At 44.2% G+C, this 23647-nt stretch overlaps 1 protein-coding gene across 1 annotated transcript in view; it reads left to right on the top strand.

Annotated features, from left to right (window-relative positions):
• LOC115218059 (calcium/calmodulin-dependent protein kinase type IV) overlaps positions 1-23647 on the top strand; it is a 107638-nt gene that overhangs the window by 36554 nt on the left and 47437 nt on the right. The window contains exons 3-5 of the mRNA XM_029787828.2: positions 6311-6373; positions 10146-10228; positions 16126-16198. Of these exons, the coding sequence (XP_029643688.1) occupies positions 6311-6373; positions 10146-10228; positions 16126-16198 (219 nt within the window). The remainder of the gene's footprint in view (positions 1-6310; positions 6374-10145; positions 10229-16125; positions 16199-23647) is intronic.

Here is a 23647-nt window from a genome sequence, read left to right as displayed (position 1 = left end):
CAGTGATCAGCTCTGACGATACTGGTATCACTATGAATTTCTATAATGACACATAATAATGATTTTTATACTTCATAATTCCACCTCATATCATCTAATTGTATGTATATATCTTTGCTTTTCTTAAAAATGCCTTTATTTTTTATATCTAATGTACTTTTCCTTTATTTTTTCTTTTCCCTATATATATATATATATACTCATAAATGAGGGTGAAAAATTAGATATTAATTTAATAATACCATCAGTTTAACACCAAGTGGCCTAGCACATAAAAACCAGGGAGACAGTACAAATTTATACGTAAATATAAGAGAGTTAACGTTAAGTGGTTAACTCTAGTGCTAGAAATAGCTCCTTACTCTGGTATAGCCACCAAAGTTGTTTCCACAAAAGAAACAACATTACCTTCAATGTAAGGAAAGCGAAATACAACGAAAAGATAGATTAATGCTGAACAATTGTTTCTTTATCAATATAATATGCAATTATACTCACATATTTATCTATAAGTCATCGGCAGCATTTGTCCTCGATACAATTTATCAGACCCTCACGGGCGATAAATACCCATGTGGTCTGATCGATTGCATACATAGTTGTGGTTATATATATGTGTATGTATGTGGAAGCGCAATGGCCTAGTGGTTAGGGCAGCGGACTTACAGTTGTAGGATTGCAGTTTCGATTCCCAGATTGGTCGTTGTGAGTGTTTATTGAGTGAAAACACCTAAAACTACATGAGCCTCTGGCAGGGGGTGGTGGCAATCCCTGCTGTACTCTTTCGCCACAACTTTCTCTCACTCTTTCTTCTGTTGGCCTGCTTGCTTAGCCAGTGAGGTGGCATCACTTGAAGGCTAAAACAATGCGAAGCGCATTGTGACCAGCGATGTATAGCAACATCTGATAGCCTGGTCGATCACGGTGATATATATATATATATATTCTTACAGTTGCCATATCTCATTCCATAACAGATACCTCTGAAGAGCAGAGTGTTACATAATCGAACAGTTACCTAATACTCCTTTGAACCCCTAGTATGAAACCGATTGGTAAGATCGGCTGTAATGGCTATTGATCAATGTGGGTGTGTGTGTGCATGCATATGCATATGTGTATAACATACATATCTGTGTGCATGTGTGTGTTTGCATGTATATGTGTATGTAGGTGTACCTGGGTGAGACTATGTGTGCCCTTGTGTTATGCATGTACATGTGTATTTGTGTGCATGAGAGTATATGTATGTATGGGTCTGTGTAGGAGGTCTGCTGAATAAGCGTCTGGACTGTTTCCATAGTAACGAAGCTAAACTACTTAGAGTGAAGTGTCTTGACAAAGATTGACCTTGAACTCTGCTGTGCATGTGCATTATGTTTTAATGTTCTAGCTCACTTCCGCTGTTTACAGCAGTGTTTGGAAGGAAGGTGTGTAGTGTGTTATCGTCACATTGACCACGACAGAGGCCTATGCAAAGTTGCAGAAAGTGTATGGAGAGGAGTGTATGAGTGGTTCAGACGTTTCCAAGATGGCTGAAAAATGTCGATATTAACAAACATTCTAGGAGACCCACAAAAAAACAGAACCAGAAAAAACATCGAAGATGTGCATGCAGCTGTGAGGGGAAATCATTAAATCACCATCCGTGAGTTATCAGAGGATATGCAGATTAGTTATGGTTCAGTCCTGTCCATTATCACTGAAGATTTAGGTATGAGACGTGTGTCTCCCAAGTTTCTGCCAAAACTGCTTTCAGTTGACCAAAAAGACTCTTGGGTTTCAGTTCCACAAAATCTCTTTCGTTGTGACGAGAATGATGAAAACTTTTTGAAAACTTTGCGTAGGCCTCAGAGCAGGGATCCCCAAGCTTTTGGCAAAGCCCGCTTATGTGTCCCTTTTCCTTCTTTGGACACTAAACTCTGCTTGCGAAGACCTGTTGAGGCAAGTGAAATCAAAATCAAATTTCATGACTGGCATCCATGCTAGCGGGGTGCAAAGAGCACCATACGAGTGTGATCGTTGACAGAGCGGCTAACCAGCTTCCATGCCAGTGGCACATAAAAGGGCACCATTCGAGCATGATCGTTACCAACGTTGCCTTACTGGCACCTGTGCCCGTGCTAGTAGGGTGCCAAGAGCACCATCCGAGCGTAATCGTTGCCAGAGCAGCCAACTGACTGGCGCTGTGCCGTAGCACGTAAAAAGCATCCACTACACTCTCAGAGTGGTCGGCATTAGGAAGGGCATCCAGCTGTAGAAACTCTGCCAGATCAAGATTGGAGCCTGGTGCGACCATCTGGTTCGCCAGACCTCAGTCAAAATGGTCCAACCCATGCTAGCATGGAAAGCGGACGTTAAACGGTGATGATGATTCTCTGCTCAACTTTCTGTTATGGTCAATACAACGATCACACAATACACACCTTCCTTCCAGGCACTGCTGTAAACAGCAGAAATGAGCTAGAACATTAAAACTTAGTGTGCATGCACAGCAGAGTTCAAGGTCAATCCGTGCCAAGTGGCTTCACTCTGTGCGCTTCAGCTTCATTAGTATATTAGTAACAGTCTGGATACTTATTGATCATCCCACATATGCATGTATGCATGTGAAACTATGAATGTATGCTCATGTGTATCTGCACCTACATGTGTATACGTACATATTTGTATGTAACATGTGATGTCGAACATGTACATACTAGATAATTATGTTAACTGTAACTTCAACTGCTTTTCGAACTGGAAATCTGATGATGCATCTATTTGAGCATTCAGAACGTATATCTTTGAGTTATCATCATCATCATTGTTTAACGTCTGTTTTCCATGCTAGCACGGGTTGGACAGTTCGACCGGGGTCTGGGAAGCAAGGAGGCTGCACCAGGCTCCTGTCTGATCAGGCAATGTTTCTACAGCTGGATGCCCTTCCTAACGCCAACCACTCTGTGAGTGTAGTGGGTGCTTTTTACATGCCACCCCGCACAGGTGCCAGGGGAGGCTGGCAGCGGCTATGATCGGATGGTGCTTTTTATGTGCCACCGGCACAGAAGCCAGTTGAGGCGGCGCTGGCATCGGCCACGTTCGGATGGTGCTTTTTACGTGCCACGGCACAGAAGCCGATCGGGGCAGTGCTGGCATCAACCACGTTCGGATGGTGCTTTTTACGTGCCACCGGCACAGGGATCGCAAATACAATTTCCATTGATCTTTGATGTTGATGTACTTGACTCAATAGGTCTCAAGCACATGGTTGAAACGGTGTTTCTTTACTTGTCACCTGCACAGGAGTCAGTCCAGCGGCACTGGCAACGACCGGGTACCAGTCATAGGATTTGGTTCAATTTTGATTTCACTCAGCTAGACGAAAACTCTTCATACCCTCTATGAAATACATTACTTTTCACATCTTAAAAAATCAATTGTTTTTGAAATAACAGATGTGATGTGCAAGAGAGATGACTGTGCCGATATAGTCATGTGTTGCGAATGAATGAGGACAGCTGTGTGAAAAAGTGTCACACCCTAGCAGTTGAGGGAACTTGTGGAAGAGATAGACCCAGGAAAACTTGGGATGAGGTGGTGAAGCACAACCTTCGAACACTGGGACTCACTGAGGCAATGACTCATCATCATTGTTCGACTGTGGTTGAGACAATGGAATTTACTGTTACGCCAGACTTCATGGTCCATCATAGCATTACGGAGGTCCCGTTGCTGGATGCCTGTATCGCTGGAGATTACATCAGGGTAGGAGAGTGTGCGCCCTCTGGTATCGCGAGCAGATGGCTTCCAGAGGAGAAGAGTAGAAATTACCTTGTTTTCAGCTCTACAACAATGTTCAGCAAACTGGACTCTTCTATCTTTCACAAGAGATGATACAGGTGGTAATTTCCCATATATTTGTACTTTGGTTGGCAATGACTAGTGACTGAGACCTTTGGAGATATGCTGTGCTTGAGAAGACCTGACCAGCCAAGTGATACCATAGCCCATGGCCTATGTCAGTGGGTGTAACCAGCCCACTTATGTTTACTCCTCATTCATTGGACAATACACTTTGCTTGCGAAGACCTATTGAGGCAAGTGAAGTCAAAATCAAAATCGCTGACAAAGTGGATGACAGGGTGTACGTACTTCGGGAGAAAAGTTGAACCTAAGAAGCATCAGATGTGGTGTGCAAGAGAGACAGCTGTGCTGGTATGGTCATGTGGCGCGAATGGATGTTGATAGCTGTGTGAAAAAGTGCCACACCCTAGCAGTTTAGGGAACCTGTGGAAGAGGTAGACCAAGGAAAACCTGGGATGAGGTGGTGAAGCACGACCTTCGAACACTGGGACTCACTGAGGCAATGCCTAGTGACTGGTACCATTGGAAATATGCTGTGCTTGAGAAGACTCGGCAAGCCAAGTGAGACCATAACCTCATGGACTATGCCAAAGTGTAACCAACCCACTTAAGCGTACCTTTCCTTCATTGGACACTAAATTCTGCTTGTGAAGACCTATTGAGGCAAGTGAAATCAAAATCGCTGACATGGCCGATGACAGAACCACCTGATTGGCACTCTTGCCAGTGAAACATTAAAAGCACATCCAAGCGTGATCGTTGCCGGGGCCCCGGATTGGCTCCTGTACCAGTGACATGTGAAAAACACCATTCAAGCGTGATCATTGCCAGCATCGCCTTACTTGTACATGTGCTGGTGGCACGAGAAAAACAACATAAGAGCGTGGTCGTTGCCAGTGCATCTGGACTGGTTCCCATGCAGGTAGCACGTAAAACACCTTTGAGCGTGGTTGTTGCCAGAACCACCTGACTGGCCCCTGAACCAGTGGCGCGTAAAAAGCACCCACTACACTCGGAGTGGTTGGCATTAGGAAGGGCATCCAGCTGTAGAACTCTGCCAGATCAAGACTGGAGCCTGGTGCAGCCATCTGGTTCGCCAGCCATCAGTCAAACCATCCAATCCATGCTAGCATGGAAAGCGGATATTAAATGATGGTGATGATGATGTTCATCTATACAAATGTATAAAGTCATCTTTCAACCAACAATGTGAATGCTATGTCTAATTATCATTTTTGAATGGCATATTAGACCTACCCATAATATAATTAGTCTGGCATAATTTGGTTAATCTTTCACATTTCCAAAAATGTCATAACAAAAACTACAACCCATTCCCTACAACATGTACATACACAGACACACACATCTCTCTCTCTCTCTTTTTCTCCTCTTCAAATTCCATTTCTCCATTTGACATTCAAATAAATATATCTATTTCTTTACTACCCACAAGGGGCTAAACAAGGACAGACAAACGGATTAAGTCGATTACATTGACCTCAGTGCATAACTGGTACTTAATTTATCGACCCCAAAAGGATGAAAGGCAAAGTCAACCTTGGCGGAATTTGAACTCAGAACGTAACAGCAGACGAAATACAGCTACGCATTTTGCCTGGCATGCTAATGTTTCTGCCAGCTCGCTGTCTAAATAAATATATCATTATTTACATCACCATCGAGGTAGAGAGCTGGCTGAATCTTTAGCTGGACAAAATGCTTAGCAATGTTTCATCCATCTTTACATTCTGAGTTTAAATTCCTCAGAGGTCAACAAAGCCTTTCATTCTTTAGAAATCGATAAGATAAGGTGGCGAGCTGGCAGAAACATTGGCACACATTTGTACTTTAGTTGGATGACACTTCCACGAGAGATTTTGAGCTCTCATAAGGTGGTGAGTGCAAGTTCCATCCAACCGCCTCTCACGCTTCTTTGATAATGTCCAGGTTTCTGAGCCATGTAGTAGAATTGGTTCGACTGTGGCTTTGAAGATTTTAAGTTTGAAATCTCTACTTAGATTTGATGACCAGATCTTATGCATATCATTACAGGCTGACCAGGCCATACCCTTTCTAGTTAGAAAATCTTTTTCAGATGATGATATGTATGACCCAAGATATTTGTAATCAGAAACCATATTTAAGAGCATATTGTTGAGAGTATGGATGATGAAATCACTGTTGTACAGGCACTTTACATATTCAGTCTTGGACTCAGACCTACACAATTTGAGGCTTGTTCAAGAGATTGTAAAAGAGACTGGGCATTGGAGAGAGAATCACTGATAAGAGCAATGTCGTCAGCAAAGTCAGTGTCTGTTAAGTGTTCAGCTGGGTGTCTGGAAGTTCTTCTAGGTTTTATTTCAAAGACCTTACCAGAAGTGTATTTGCAGGGTCAAGAGGGTTAACCAATTCAGTGATAACCTACATGTAAAGAAATATATTTTTTCACTTGTAGCCTCACAGTCGAGTGGTCACTGTTGAAATCAAAGTGTTATTAGGACTCAGTCATCCAAATGTTGTAAGTACTACATTTTTTTGTTTGTTTGTTGTTATTTTTTGTTTGCTTTTTTTTTATTACCCTGTGCATGTAAGTGAAAGCACCTGTCTTTGTTTGTTTGACTGTCATCATCATCATCATCATTATTAAACGTCCGCTTTCCATGCCGGCATGGGTTGGACGATTTTGACTGAAGTGTTCAATCAATAAATCACCAAGCGGATCTAATAACTGGTTGCAGTAATGAGGATGTCTATGAAAATGTTCTACAACCATGATACCAACACCATCTAAACATGCCTCTCTTCAGAATGTCGTATCATTTGACAGGAACATGGTATAAAGAACACATATGAAACTAGGCTGTAACTTTAAATGACTTTAATGCTGGTCACACGCATGTATACAAGCTGAATGACAAATGGAAATGGTTGATGCGTGGAGGCCATGATCTTCTCCTGTGCGTTGCTTCCTGTTGTCTGCTAGCTGGCGTGTGGTGCCAGAGAGCCAACTAGATCGCGTCTTTACGGTCTGACGAGAAAAGACAAAGTCGTAAGGCCTCGTGTCAAAATCTCACACTCTAGCGAGCTTGTTTAAACCTGCTGTACATCGAACAAAATGCGTGAATCCAATGAACGATGTTATTGTTTCAGCTTTGATGACTTTAAAAAGTCAAAAGACACATTATTTTTCCTATAACCATCTAGGAGTTCAAATACATTTTTAGCAGATAATTTGTACCAATAATCGGCGAGAATAAATAAATTTATATATATAAAGCTGAAGTTGTCTGTGTGTGGAAGGTTTGGTAGCCTTCAACTAACACTATCTCCTCCGAGACCCTGCGGTGCAAGTTGACCAAAATTGAGAGTATGATAGAAGAAGGGCTGCTCTTCATTCCGTAGAAGATAAAATTCAAATCGGATCATGTTAACACCAAAAATTATTCGCATCAAAAAGGTGCTTTTTTTCTATGAAAGTCCCTATTTTTTTACGATTTTTTTACTGCTGTGTCGCCATTTCAACCAGAAAAATGTTTACTTAAAGAGAATAACAAGCTACATAATGCAAAATTTTTACTTTTCAAAAATTCCAATTCTACAGGGTCGAAACAAACCCGAGCAACGCCGGGTTGTAAGAATCTTACAAATGTTAAAGTTCAGCCTTGCTATATCAAACCAAGTGGATACCAATATACCAACGTACTTCTTTTGTAAATAAGAAAATAAAGAGTAATATATATTTTTAAGGTTGCGTTCTTGTTCCTGACTGGTAGATTCTGGAAATTAAAGAAAGGAAATTGGTTGCACCCGAGCAGTGTAAAGAATTAACCAGTTCCATTCCACCTTTCTAATGACTATTGAGACATGGCAGCAGGCTTGCCGCGGGTATGTTCTCTAAATGTTATATACTTCAATACGAAACCTCGTGGAAACTATGCAACTGAGGGCATACCTATTTTTTTACTACCCTCAAGGGGCTAAACACAGAGAGGACAAACAAGGACAGACAAACGGATTAAGTCGATTATATCGACCCCAATGCGTAAATGGTACTTATTTAATCGACGCCGAAATGATGAAAGGCAAAGTCGACCTCGGCAGAATTTGAACTCAGAACACAAAGACAGACGAAATACTGCTCAGCATTTCACCTTGCGAACCTTTCTGCCAGGTCATACCAAAAGCCATAGCATATTGAAACAGTTCAGATGATTTATAATTTATTTCTAATCCTAAACCAGAGGCCCTTCGATTCTAATCCTTGTTTCCACACCTGAAACTTCTCCTCCAGTTCTGATAGCGACTCAGCAATTAGAGCAAGGTCATCAGCATAGAGAAGCTTCCAAGGGCATCCTGTCTTGAATTCCTCTGTTATTGCCTGGAGGACTATGATAAATAGGAGGGGGCTGAGGACTGAGCCTTGGTGGACCCCTACCTCTACCCGGAATTCTTCACTGTACTCGTTTCCAACCCTCACCTTACTATACATGGCCCACACAGCGTCCCTATACATGGCCCACACAGCTCTCACTAACCATTCATCTATCCCTAGTTTCCTCATTGACCACCAGATAAGGGATCGGGGGACCCTGTCGAAGGCTTTCTCCATGTCAACAAAAGCCAGGTACAGGGGCTTATCTTTGGCTAGGTATTTCTCCTGCAGCTGCCTTACCAGGAATATAGCATCAATAGTACTTTTCCCTGGCACAAACCCAAACTGCATCTCATCTAAACTAACTCTCTCTCTAATTAGTTGGGCTATGACCCTCTCCGTAACCTTCATCACCTGATCTAACAGCTTGATACCTCTGTAGTTATTTGTATCTAGGGCGTCACCTTTACCTTTGTAGCAGTTGACTATTATGCTGCTACACCAGTCATTGGGTATGACTCCTTTGTGTATCACCTGATTAACTATACGGGTGACTAGGCTATAGCCGACACTACCAGACATTTTGAGCATCTCTGCAGTGATTCCTGATGGGCCTGGGGCTTTCCCTGTCTTCATGCTTCTAATTGCCTTAGCTACCACGGAACTATCAACTCGGATAGCTGGTCCCTCTGTTGGGTCAACATTCGGCAGACTCTCTTTATCCCATTCATTTTCTTTATTCAGCAACCTTTCATAGTGGCATCTCCAAACCTCTCTCATGTGAACACACTTCTCTCCTACCACATCACGATTCTCTCTCACACACTGTCTTGCAATGTGAAACACCTCCAGTCTTTGGTCCTCACGGCGCAGAACATTGGCAAATTTTTTCTTATCTGCTTCCCCTCTGGCTAAATAAACCTGTCTCCTAGCTTCTCTTTTGGCAGTCTGATACACTTCCCTCCTACCCCCATTTTTCCAGACCTTCCAAGCCTGTCTCTTTTCTCTAATAGCCCTGTCTACAATATTGTTCCACCACCACGTTATTCTAGGTTGAGAGGGGACTTTGCACCAGCCACAGATCTGGTCAGTGGCTCTCAGCAGGTTGTCCCTTAGAAACGTCCAGTTGTCTTCTACCCCCTGTGATGCTCTATCCCCTTCTACTTCGTCAAAGGCTTCAAGTAGTGTATCTGATATCCTCACTGTTTGAGAGACACAATAAGAATGATCACGTTTGAGATTACAACCATTTCTGGCTAGTTTGACCCTGTTGTGTCCACTGCTCTGATTGGTTGGCATTTGGCGCGGTTTGTCTCTACTTATTTCGCGTCACTGTGTAAAGCCAACCAATCACCACCTTCGGATAAGATGCCCTTCTTTGAGCCACAACAGGGTCAAACCAGCCAAAGATGGTTGTAATCTCAAATGAGATCATTCTTATTGTGTTGCTCAAACAGTGAGGATATCAGATACGCTACAGTCTCATATTTCTCTCAGAACTCATTTCAACTCAGTGTGTGTCGCTGATTCTAGGCATTAGGTTCCAGTTGATCCATGGAGTTGATACACAACCATCTTCCATGCAGTTCCTTGTCTGACATGGTTGTCTGTGCCGGTCATCTTCACAAGCTGTTTCGTGTGTATCAGGCAATCTTCATTGTTGTTACATGTAAAACATGTTGTTAGATGAAAAGGTTTCGAACAGAATAAACTTAAAGAGAATAACAAGCTACATAATGCAAAATTTATACTTTTCAAAAATTCCAAGTATAAAGGGTCGAAACAAACCCGAGCAACGCCAGGCGATACTGCTAGTAACTAATATTTCTTTAAAAAAAAACTATGTTGTAAGGTTTTAGTTAGCTTCATTTGAAAAACTTTATCTTGTATGCTGAGAAAACTATTGTATTTGTTATAGGTTCGAATGAAAGAAGTATTTGAGACTCCAACTAGTTTGCATTTGATTCTTGAATATGCTATTGGTGGTGAGCTTTTCGACAGGTAAGATTATTTAAAATTAATATTTGATATTTTAGTACAAAGTGATATATATATAGTGAGCAACAGATACCTAGTTTAAGCTCCGTCAGTCAGTATGCTAGCCTTAGCAATGAATTCATAATTGTTTGAAACTATTGTGAACAGATATATTTTGTTGGTTTTGGAGATCATTAAAAGGGTTCATTTAATATCTTTCCCGTCATTTATCTCGCTCTAGTGCAGAGTCTGAGCATAACCAGCCCGCTTATGCATACCTTTTCCTTCTTTGGTCAGTAAACTCTGCTTATGAAGACCTGTTGAGGTGAGTGAAATCAAAATCAAATTCAACGACTGGCATCCGTGCTAGCGGGGTGCAAAGAGCACCATACGAGGGTGATCGTTTGACAGAGCGGCTAAACGGCTTCCATGCCAGTAGCATGTAAGAGGGCACCATTTGAGCATGATCGTTACCAACGTTGCCTTACTGGCACCTGTGCCGGTGGCATGTGTAAAAAGGTTCGAGTGAGGTCATTGCCAGTACGGCCTGACTGGCTTCCGTGCCGGCGGCACGTAAAAGGGCACTATCCGAGCGTGATCGTTGCCAGAGCAGCCAACTGGCTTCCGTGCCGGTGGTACGTAAAAGGGCACCATTCGAGCGTGATCGTTACCAATGTTACCTTACTGGCACCTGTGCCAGTGGCATGTGTAAAAAGATTTGAGTGAGGTCATTGCCAGTACCGCCTGACTGGCCCCCGTGCCGTGGCACATAAAAAGTACCCACTACACTCTTGGAGTGGTTGGCGTTAGGAAGGGCATCCAGCTGTAGAAACTCTGCCAGATCAAGATTGGAGCCAGGTGCAGCCACCTGGTTCACCAGCCCACAGTCAAAATCGTCCAACCCATGCTAGCATGGAAAGCGGACGTTAAACGATGATGATGATGATGATGGTTTCAAATTCTGGCGCAATACCAGCAATTTAGGGAGAAGGGATAAGTTGATTAAACTGACCCCTGTTCGCAACTGGTACTGAGTTTATCAACCGTGAAAGGATGAAAAACAAAGTCATCTTCAATGAAATTTGTAGCCATGACTACAAAAGCTAGAAATGTTGAATGGCATCTTGCTGAACTAGGCTGCAGGAGGAATGTATCAATCTATGAGAATAACATGATCACCATGTTGTTGGGTTCCGAAGGAATATAAGGTGATACAGGAATATGAATTAACTGGAACCAAAATAAATATCAAATGGAAATTGTAGTTGTGATACCTGTGCTGGCGGTATGTAAAAAGCACAATCCGATCGTGGCCGATGCCAGCGCCGCCTTGAGTGGCTTCTGTGCCAGTGGCATGTAAAAAGCACTGACTGATTGTGGCCACTGCCAGCCTCGCCTGGCACCTGTGCTGGTGTCACATAAAAAGCACCCACTACACTCACGGAGTGGTTGGCGTTAGGAAGGGCATCAAGCTGTAGAAACACTGCCAGATCAGACTGGAGCCTGGTGCAGCCTCCTGGCTTCCCAGATCCCGGTCAAACCATCCAACCCATGCTAGCAGGGAAAACGGACGTTAAACGATGATGATGATGATGATGATCTCGGTGCACTTGCAATTCATTGTTCGGAGAAACAAGTCTATATTAGCTGGTACTATGTGTTGTTGGACCGAGAGTTCTATTAAGATCATTCATATATGTTCATTCCACTTTCTGTCTCTTGATACATTTAAATATTGGCCAATTTCCAAGACTTAGGCATAGCTGCCTACTTGATCATCATCAACATCGTTTAATGTTCGTTTTCCGTTCTAGCACGGATTGGACAGTTTGACCGGGGTCTGGGAAGCCAAGAGGCTGCACCAGGCTCCAGTCAGATCTGGCAGTGTTTCTACAGCTGGATGCCCTTCCTAACGCCAACCACTCCGTGAGTGTAGTGGGTGCTTTTTACGTGCCACCGGCACGGAAGTCAGTCAAGGCGGCGCTGGCATCGGCCACGTTTGGATGGTGCTTTTTAGTTGCCACCGGCACAGGTGCCCATTTTTCCATGCTTGCATAGATCAAATAGAATTTGTTGAGGAAGATTTTCTACAGTTGGGTTCCTTTCTAGTTACTAATCCTCAACTGTTTCCAAATAAGGTAATATTTCCCAGTGACCAGACATGTTTACACAGATTAGAAATGATACTTGGCTTGTGAGATGATGTTGCCTATTTACAACTATCAAGCAATGTGAAGGTAAGGAAGTACACACACACGCGTGCACACACACATACACACAGTTATATATATATGGGCTTCTTTCAGTTTCTGTCTATCAAGTCCACTCACAAGGCTTTGGTTGGCTGAAAGTTATAGTCAAAGACAATTGCCCAAGGTGGTATGCTGTGGGACTGAACCATGTGGTTGGGAAGCAGACCAGTTAAGTACTCTGCCATGCCTGCACCAGTCACATATCTACAGGCACGTATTGTCATCATCATCATCATCTTCATCCTTTAACGTCCGCCTTCCATGCTAGTATGGGTTGGATGATTTTGACTGAGGGCTGGCGAACCAGATGGCTGCACCAAAGGCTCCAGTCTTGATCTGGCAAAGTTTCTATACCTGGATGCCCTTCCTAATGCAAACCACTCCGAGAGTGTAATGGGTGCTTTTTACGTGCCACCGGCAAGGGGGCCAGTCAGGTGGTACTGGCAATGACCTTGCTCGAATCTTTTACACATGCCACGGCACAGGGGCCAGTAAGGCGATGTTGGCTATGATCATGCTCGAATGGTGCCCTTTTACATGCCACAGCACAGGGGCCAGTCAAGCGGTACAGGCAGTGACCTCACTCGAATCTTTTTACACATGCCACCGGCACAGGTGCCAGTAAGGCGACGTTGGTAATGATCACGCTCAAGTTGTGCCCTTTTACGTACCACCAGCACGGAGCCAGTTGGCTACTCTGGCAACGATCATGCTCAGATGGTGCTCTTGGCACCCTACTAGCATGGGCACAAATGCCAGTAAGGCAACGCTAGTACTGATCACACTCAAATGGTGCCCTTTTATGTGCCACTGGCACGGAAGCCAGTTAGCCGCTCTGTTAACGATCACCCTCATATTGTGTCTGTGGATATGTGGATATATATATACAAAGACATAATGTGGTCAGTTGCCTTCATTATACTGTTTGCAGTCTAAACTTGATGTAAGTTTCCTCTTTCGTTATTTTCTTCTTACAGATATTTGTGTGTCAGCAATAATCAGGCCTTCTATTTCTGATTTTAGGTTGATGCTTTTGAACTGTTGTTGGTTTTTATTCTTGCTTGCTTTCTCTCTGTCTAATCTAGCATGAAGTAATTCTTGTTTAAGGTCCCTGTGCTCTAATAAAGAATTATGACCATTTAATCACATCAATGCTATTGGAAGTGAGACACGGCACAAAATTGAAATCTGGCAAAAACGGATAGGTAGGGAAACAAAGAATTCTGGTGCAGCATTCTGTGATGGGTCTTGGTTGTGACTGCTTGAAGTTGATGATGATGATGTCAATAACGAACATGATACAATGATGATGTCAGTAACTAAGAAGATGATGATGATGATATCAAAAACAAAGATGATGATGATGTGTAATCATCATCATCATCATTTAACGTCTGCTTTCCATGCTAGCATGGGTTGGACGATTTTGACTGAGGGCTGGCGAACCAGATGGCTGCATCGGACTCCAATCTGATCTGGCAGAGTTTCTACAGCTGGATGCCCTTCCTAACGCCATCCACGCTGAGAGTGTAGTGGGTGCTTTTACGTTCCACTGGCACAGAGGCCAGTCAGGCAGTACTGGTAACGGCCTCACTCGAATCTTTTTACACATGCCACCGGCACAGGTGCCAGTAAAGCAATGCTGGTAACAATCATGCTCGAATGGTGTCTTTTACGTGCCACCAGCATGGGGGCCAGCTAGCTGCTCTGGCAACGATCACGCTCGGATGGTGCTCTTAATACCCTATTAGCATGGGGCTCGAGTGCCAGTAAGGCGACGCTGAGAAAATCTTTTACCTATGTTCTTTTACCTATGATCGCTGGTAACGATCACACTCGAATAGTGCCTTTTATGTGCTACTGGCACAGAAGCCGGTTAGCTGCTCTGTCAATGATCACGCTCGTATGGTGCTCTTTGCACCCTGCTAGCACAGACGCCAGTCATCGAATTTGATTTTGATTTTGATTCCACTTGCCTCAACAGGTCTTCGCAAGCAGAGTTTAGTGTCCAAAGAAGGAAAAGGTACGCATAAGTGGGCTGGTTACGCCCCTGGCATAGGCCACGAGATTATGGTCTCATTTGGCTTGCTGGGTCTTCTCACATACAGCACATTTCCAAAAGTCTCGGTCACTAGTCATTTCCTTGGTGAGGCCTAAAGTTCGAAGGTTGTGCTTCATCACTTCATCCCAGGTCTTCCTGGGTCTACCTCTTCCACAGGTTCTTTCAACTGCTAGGGTGTGGCATTTTTTCACACAGCTATCCTCATCCATTCTCGCTACATGACTATATCAGCACAGTCATCTCTCTTGCACACCATATCTGATGCTTCTTACATGATGATGAATATGACAATAATGATGATGATTGATATATCCTTAGTTAATCAGTAATGAAGCTCCCTCGTTAATCACCCATGCTAATATTACATGAACCTCAATATATGACTGGTACTTGTTTCGTTGACTTCTAATGGATGAAGGGTATGGCCTGGTCAGCCTATAATGATATGCATAAGATCTGGTCATCAAATCTAAGTAGAGATTTCAAACTTAAAATCTTCAAAGCCACAGTTGAACCAATTCTACTATATGGCTCAGAAATCTGGACGTTATCAAAGAAGCTTGAGAAGCGGTTGGATGGAACTTGCACTCGCCTCCTTATGAGAGCTCAAAATCTCTCGCGGAAGCATCATCCAACCAAAGTACAAATATATGGGAAATTACCACCTGTATCATCTCTTGCGAAAGGTAGAAGAGTCCAGTTTGCTGGACGTTGTTGTAGAGGTGAAAATTAGGTAATTTCTACTCTTCTCCTCTTGAAGCCATCTGCTCACGATACCAGAGGGTGCACACTCTCCTACCCTGATGTACGCTCCAGGGATACAGGCATCCAACAACAGGACCTCCGTAATGCTATGATGAACCGTGAAGTCTGGCGTGACATTGTAAATTCCATTGTCTCGACCACGGTCGAACATTGATGATGATGGATGAAAAGTGAAGTTGACTTTCACAGGAATTGAACTCAGAACATAACTATATACAGTACTATGTTGTCTCCCTCTTAAATACTATTGGGTTGTCCGGAAAGTTTGTGCCGATTTATAGTAGCTTACCTTTCGACTTATTTTAGAACATGGTTGAGTCCATAAAATAGCATTTGACTATACCTCCCTTTAGAGCACTGTCTAAGCTATCTTTTCGTGGAAGAAGGTTTATGTTCCTATAATCTGTGTTAATTCTGTAACCCTTTAAAATGGAAGATAAGAAAGTTCATTTTCGGCACTTGATGCTTTGGGAACCAGACAAAAATTGCTGCAGCTTGGGATGTGTTATCCCACCCTCCATATTCACCAGATATTGCTCCTTTGGATTTCCACTTATTCAGGTCTCTGCAGAATAGTCTTAATGGTAAAAATTTCAATTCCTTGGATGACGTAAAAAGATACCTTAACAAATTCTTTGCCATAAAACCACCTCAATTCTGGGAAGAGGGTATTTTCAAGTTAAAGGAAAGATGGAGACGCATTGTGCAACAAAATGGTTAATATTTGGTTGATTAAAAATGTAATGGCAAGTATTTATTGACCTTTTTCTTTCCTTTAAAAATCAGCACAAACTTTCTAGACAACCCGATAAAATACTTATTTCTTTAATGTTCACTTACAGAATTGTTGAAAGGGGTTCCTATTCAGAAAAAGATGCTGCAAACGTGTTTCGACAAATGCTCACTGGCATTGAGGTATGGCCATGCTTTGTATTACTCCTATTTTTTACTTTTTCTTCTTGCTGTTATATAGATGTTTTCGATCTAGTTTGGATTCTTTGCAATCAAATTTTTTAATTGGTGCTCAAGCCTTGAAAAAAAAAAAAGAGAAACTACATCAGCCGTAAAGGAATACATGTCTATCTTATCTAACTCGTTCCACCAATTGATATCTGAAAAGTTCGATGAAATAACTCATGAACACTGCCATAGCTTCTACCAAAGGATGCTTCAACATATTTACGTCGTCGACCGGTCTGAACAAGGGGAGATAATATACGAATGATTCTTTTTCTATTATCTCCCCTTGTTCAGACCGGTCGTTGTGTAACAGAACATCTTTTGGTAGAAGCTATTGCAGTGTTCATGAGTTATTTCATCGAACTTTTCAGATATCAATTGGTGGGCTCTACTGGACGAGTTAGATAAGATAGACATGTATTCCCTTACGGCTGATGTAGTTTAACTCTTTTTTTTTCAGGCTTGAGCACCAATTGAAAAATTCAAATTTGATTGCAAAGAATCCAAACTAGATCGAAAACATCTATAATTCCTTTTTGGAATGGTAGATCTCAAAGCAGATAAGACTGTAAATAATAATGTGTGAATATTCAGTTAAAGGGGATTTTAACCCAATATTTGCTTGCTATTATTTATGGTATTCTGGTTCAAGATCCACCATTTCAAAAAAGAAATTCTTTCATGTTTTCTCAAAGTTTATGAATTTTTATGGTGCTCTTAATTCTGTTTCAACCTATAAATTTATAGATCTTCATCTTATTGATTCATTATGTGAAAGTTTATATCCTATATTTTGTTCATGAGATTAGGTTGTTTAAAACATGGAAATTGTAGTTATGATACCTGTGCCAGCAGCATGCAAAAAGCACCATCCGAATGTGGCCGATGCCAGCGCCGCCTTGACTGGCTTCTGTGCTGGTGGCATGTGAAAAACACCAACCAATCGTGGCTGCTGCCCCCCCCCCCCACGGCACCTGTGCTGGTAGCACGTAAAAAGCACCCACTACACTCATGGAGTGGTTGGCGTTAGGAAGGGCATCCAGCTGTAGAAACACTGCCAAATCAGACTGGAGCCTGGTGCAGACTCATGGCTTCCCAGACCCCGGTCGATCTGTCCAACCCATGCTAGCACGGAAAACGGGTGTTAAACGATGATGATGATAATGGTTCTTTTATGTTGAGGATTTTGACAATGTTATTGATTTCATTCTTTAATTAAGGTTTAAAGCATATTGCTTGGACACAGGTCATGACAAGCAGATTATTGTTCTTTATCTTTTCAGGGTCAATAAAATATGTACAAATTGATCACTAATGGCTTCATATAATTGGTTCCCTCTTCTCCAATTTCAGGTGTTCTGTCTATTGTTAAAAAAAATAAAAGATTATTATTATTTTTATTGTTATTAAACCTATCATCATCATCGTTTAACGTCCGTTTTCCATGCTAGCATGGGTTGGACTGTTTGACCGGGGTCTGGGAAGCCAGAAGGCTGCACCAGGCTCCAGTCTGATCTGGCAGTGTTTCTACAGCTGGATGCCCTTCCTAACACCAACCACTCCGTGAGTGTAGTGGGTACTTTTTATGTGCCAGGTGAGGCTGGCAACGGTCACGATCGGTTGGTGCTTTTTACGTGCTGCCGGCACAGGGATCACAACTACAATTTCCATTTGATTTTTTGATGTTGATGGTGATGTACTTGACTCAATAGATCTCCTCATGCACAGCAGGTCACCCTATGGCCCAAGGTAAGCACAGCAGGTCATATCGAAACCGAAAGAAGCCTGTTGTGTATATCTATAAAGTATGTGTTTACCCATACCAGCATGGAAAATGGACATTAGATGACGATGATGATGGTGATGCTTGATAATCAATGTTGGTTTGTTATTTCTTTGACAAAAGATGTCTTGACAAAATAGACTGAAAGAGTAAGTAACAGGCTTTGTAAAACGAAGTCCTTGGGATGATTTGTTTGACGAAATCCTTCAAGGTGAGGCTCCAACATGGCTGCAGTCCAACGCTTAAAAAAACAAAACAAAAACAAACTAAACAAAAAACCTGAATATTGTTTAAGACATACTTTAGAAAAGGAAATCTTAAAAGGTGTTGTTTTGAAAGACTTGCTTCATCATTATCATCATCATCATCATCGTTTAATGTCCGCTTTCCATGCTGGCATGAGTTGGACGATTTTGACTGAGGACTGGCAAACCAGATGGCTGCACCAGGCTCCAATCTTGATCAGGCAGAGTTTCTACAGCTGGATACCCTTCCTAATGCCAACCACTCCGAGAGTGTAGTGGGTACTTTTTACGTGCCACTGGCACGGGGGCCAGTCAGGCGGTTGTGGTGTGTGCTAGAGATTCGAATATAAAGGCACCTATCTTCTCTTTGCTCCGATGGAGACCCTTCAGTGGTAACGGATCCTTCGACACAGCCAGACCCGAACGCTAAAGATAGCAGCTGCTTCACCCAACCGTAGCAATGTGTTCACCCATCTTAACACGCCGATGACCCTCGTTCGAAAGGCCGAAATCCCCGCTCGCTGCACGCGCATCCCAGCTGCACCCTTCTGGTCAGCTCACCCAGCTGCTGACGTCATCCCACACGCCACCCTTATCTTAAAGATCACAATCTCTCCGTTCCATGTCATAGTCCACCATCTAACCAGGAGGGCACCTTGCACATCGAGATCTTCTCAAGCTGGGCGCCTCGTTCTCCCCCTCTCCAGAATCGTCATCCGTTGAAGCAACAATCCTGCGAAGGTCCAAGACGTGTCGCGGCATTCCACCCACGGAGACGTTGTTTCTGGAATTGACCGCCGTCACCGTTCCTCTGCTCCATTGAGACGTACAGCGTGCCTTTGGTGGCTTAACCCAGACTTCCTCCCCTATTTTCACGCAAACGGGTCCCTTCTCTTCCTCGTGGCCCTCCGGTGCTTTGCTCGGGTGCCTCCATTCATATTTAAATACAGCTCTTTGTGGCACAGATTCCTCAGCTTGTCCGGATCGGGGAGATATGTTGTACCAAAAAACTGCTTCAAGCAGCGAAATGTGCCCTCTTTCCGCTATGGCCTTGACTTTCCGATGGTGCCTCTCCACGATCTCATTACCGCTCGGCCTATACGCTGCTCTGTACAAGCGACGCACCTTCCACCGATCAAGCATAACCCTCAATGCTTCCGAACGAAACGCCACCCCATTGTCCATCAGTAGTTCTTCCACGAGACCTCTCTCTAAAAATATCCCATTCAGGATCTGCGCGATCACGTCAGCAATGCCCGTTCTCAACTCCCTCCAAATGGCCAGCCGGCCTGGCCCGCAGTCGACCATGGAGAAGTACATTCCCTGACAGTAGTGTGTCACATCCACAGCTAGCCTTTTCCAGTTCTGCTCCACCGAAAGGCTTCCCTGTTCATGCCCATACGGAGCAGGGTTGATGGACTGACACCTGTCACAGCTCCCGACCACCTTCCAGATGCTTCTCCTAGTGACGTCAGCATCAATTTTCTTTGCCAGATACAGGGTCCTGTCCACACCCAGGTGATGCATAGCATGCAGTCTCTTCAGTTCAGAGTCATCCAACCAACACGCCACAGCTATCCCTTTCCGGGCCTCCTCCGGTTCTTCCAACCACGCTCTTTTCACCCTGGTCAGTGCATCTGCCCTGTTTTTCTCCAAAGGCACGAAAAACACATTCAGCTTCAGTCCGAACTCGGCAATCAATTCACCTAGAACTCCGCGGCACCTTTCGTCCGCACTCTCCTTTCACCGGTGATCACCGATCCTACCCAGCCAAGCACAGTGGCCGAATCTGTCTAAATTTCAATTGTGCGCAGCCCCCTTTTCAGGGCCAAGTTCACCCCTTTCAGCACCGCGTCTAATTTGGCAACATTGATGTGGTTGAAGTCATCTGCTTTCCGAAGCCAGGCCGCGTCCTCCACCGCAGCACCTTCGATTACCAACACAACCCCTATCGCTATACTGCTAGCATCATCAGATGGTCCCGCATTCCGTCTTGGGCATGTACCAGTTCCCCCTGACCGGGTCTTCCGCTCTCGTCCTCTCTAGGATTTCCTGCATCATTGCCACCGTCCCTTCTCCCACCTTGTCGCCCCAACTCTCCCCCTCTGCTTGTCTCTTGGTGTAACTGCACGCCGTGCGCAGCCATCCAGTGATCGGGTAGTGACCGACCAACTTCCCACATATCGAGAACAGCTCTCTCCTGCTGACGCTGGAACTCAGCTCTGGGATTTCATTCCCTCTCCGGAACACCAATTCACCCGATCTATCTCTTCGCAGCTTCAGCCCCAGCACTGACCCCACCGAGGCAGTTGATGGCGTCCATCCCCATCACCACATCAACTCCATCTGTCACGTGTTCAGATACAATTACCTGCAGCCTTAGCATCGCGCGCGCACCACTATCTCTACCTTGCTGCTGTCTCTGCAACGGATTTCGCTGCCGTCGACCGCCCAGACGCTACTTGCCCCGGTCCATTCCTTCATCACCCTTGAAGTCACAAGTGTGGTCGTACATCCTGTATCCACGAGGGCCTTGAATGTCTTCCCCTCAACCCCCACGTCAATTAACGGCAGCGTCTCCAATAGCGCCTCTACTCATTTGCGGGGAAAGTTCGAGAGGCAGCAACTTCCCCGCGGTCGTTTCCCTGGTCACAATCATGGGCGATGTGCCCTGTCTGCCTGCATCGATAGCAAATGGGCCCCGGTTGCGTACAGTCCCGCGCGATGTGCGACCCCCGACACCTAAAACACCGACCTGAGAACGGCCACTGTTGTTGCATGGTGGGCTTCTGTACGTCTTTCTCTGGTCGTCGTCCGTCTTTACGCACCTCCGTCACCGCCATCGCTATTACCTTCCGCCCAGAGTGTCACGTCAACACGCGAGCTTGAGTCACAAGTTTGCTCAGCGCCATCTTTTTAATCCTGGGCAATCATTGCAGGTGAATCCCTACATCGTCGGGGAACCCATTTACAAACGCCAGTCGCACTGCCCTCTCCAGCCCTTCTCCCGTAAACCCAGCCAGCGTTGCCAACCTTCTAACTTCTGTCGCGTACTCGTCCACCTGTCCTCCTGTTCATCTGATCGTACCCAGCTTAGCAAAAGCTGTGTATTCACATTCTGTGTAGGCATCCTGCAAGCGTTGCTCTATCTTTTCCTCGCTCAGGTGTTCCTCCATCTCAAGGTATAGCGTTAACGCGCTCCCTTCTAAATACAGCGCCATAAGACTTGCCACATCGCTTATACCTTGCAGTCTTGCCACCAGCCTGATTTTACGAATCCAGGCCACTATGTCACCTTCACCATTGAAGGGTCTGATGATGTCGCTGGCGATCCTGATTTTCGCAGACATCGTGGTGACGACTTATGTGGAGTGCCGAAATAGCTTGTGGTGTGTGCTAGAGATTCGAATATAAAGGCACCTACCGTCTCTTCGCTCCGATGGAGACCCTTCAGCGGTAACGGATCCTTCGACGCAGCCCGACCCGAAAGCTAAAGATAGCAGCTGCTTCACCCAGCCTTAGCAACATGTTCACCCGTCTTAACACGCCGACGACCCTCGTTCGAAAGGCGAAATCCCCACTCGCTGCGCGCGTGTCCCGGCTGCCCCCTTCCGGTCAGCCCCAACTTCCGGTCAGCTCACCCAGCTGCTGACGTCATCCCACAGCGGTACTAGCAATGACCTTCCTCGAATCTTTCATACACATGCCACCAGCACAGGTGCCTGTAAGGCGACGTTGGTAACGATCACGCTTGAATGGTGCCCTTTTACGTGCCATAGCACAGGGGCCAGTCAGGCGGTACTGGCAATGACCTCGCTCGAATCTTTTTATACTTGCCACCAACACAGGTGCCAGTAAGGCGACGTTTGTAATGCTCACGCTCGAATGGTGCCCTTTTACGTGCCACCAGCACGGAAGCCAGTTGGCTGCTCTGGCAACGATCACGCTTGGATGGTGCTGCGGGCACCCTACTATCACGAACACAAGTGCCAGTAAGGCGACGCTGGTAACGATCACGCTCGAATGGTGCCTTTTATGTGCCACTGGCACAGAAGCTGGTTAGCTGCTCTGTCAACGATCATCCTCGTGTGGTGCTCTTTGCACCCGCTAGCACTGATGCCAGTCATCAAATTTGATAGTTAAAAGTGTCTCAGCAAATGCATGTGTGTTGGCATTGATAACATCAGTGTTGCAACACAGCAGTGAGATGGAGAGAGGCATCATTATGAATGACAACAACAACAACAACATGAGTTTGACTGGAATATTGAAATCCCCAACATGACAATATGCCAAGCAACAAGAATGTAGATGGCAGAAATAAGGGCTTCAAGTTTTGGCACAAAGTCAGCAAGTTCAAGGGAAGTGAAGCAAGTTAATTAACTTAGCTCCCCCCCCCAATTTCAGGCCTTGCATCTACAGCAGAAAGGATTATTATTATTATTATTATTATTATTATTATTATTATTGAGTGAAAGAGCAGTGCATGCCATCAAAGTGACACTGGGATAAAAGATACGAAGCTCAGTATACCCATCATGACTACCCGTCTGATAAGGGTACACCAGGCACATGCATCACAACCATATGTGCGCAACATGGTGATCTCATATTAAGATAAACAGCGCATGACCTTGCAGCTGGGGCCCAGTTAGAATTTTCTTCTGGTCGTGTAGCCCATCCTGCTCAAAAGGTCCCTGAATAAGTGTTGTTTAAGGATGTTGAACGAAACACCCATGTTTCCAGAGGTGAATCATTCAAACGCCAAAAAATCCCTCTCAACACATGGCTATGATGCTCCCCCACTACTTCTGCTCATGATCAGAGATGCATATATCATCAGCCACTAAGGGACATGCTCAACTGGTTATGGTCAAACAACTGACAAGCAAATCTGTGGTATTGAGCAGAATATTTGCTGTAACCCATCTTTTATACCAAGACAAAACAATGTACATGATAACACTTCCAGTCAGTTAAGATCAGAAGTCATGAGAGCCACTGCCTGGTACTGGATCAGGACATTTATTATTATTATTATCATTATTATTCAGTAGTTTTATTTTTATAGCGTGCTTTCACTTCACCACCGAGCGCAGCTCTGTGTGCCTTATTATTATTATTATTATTATTATTATTATTATCATTATCATTATCATTATCATTATTATTATTATTTCTATGGCAAACTGGTAGAATTGTTGTCATGTTGGACAAAATTTCTCAACAGCAGTTTTTCTGGTTCTTTACATTTGGACTTCAAATACTACGAAGGTGAAATTTACCTTTCATCCTTATGATGTCAATAGAATACATTGACGGACTGAGGTCAACATAATTGATTTCACCACTCTTCTAAGATTGCTAGCTTTGCAC

The sequence above is a fragment of the Octopus sinensis genome, linkage group LG12 (genome assembly GCF_006345805.1).
Source record: "Octopus sinensis linkage group LG12, ASM634580v1, whole genome shotgun sequence".
In the NCBI taxonomy this organism is placed as follows: Eukaryota; Metazoa; Mollusca; class Cephalopoda; order Octopoda; family Octopodidae; genus Octopus; species Octopus sinensis.
Note: the sequence above shows the minus strand (reverse complement) of the source record. Positions and strands in the feature narration are given on the sequence as shown.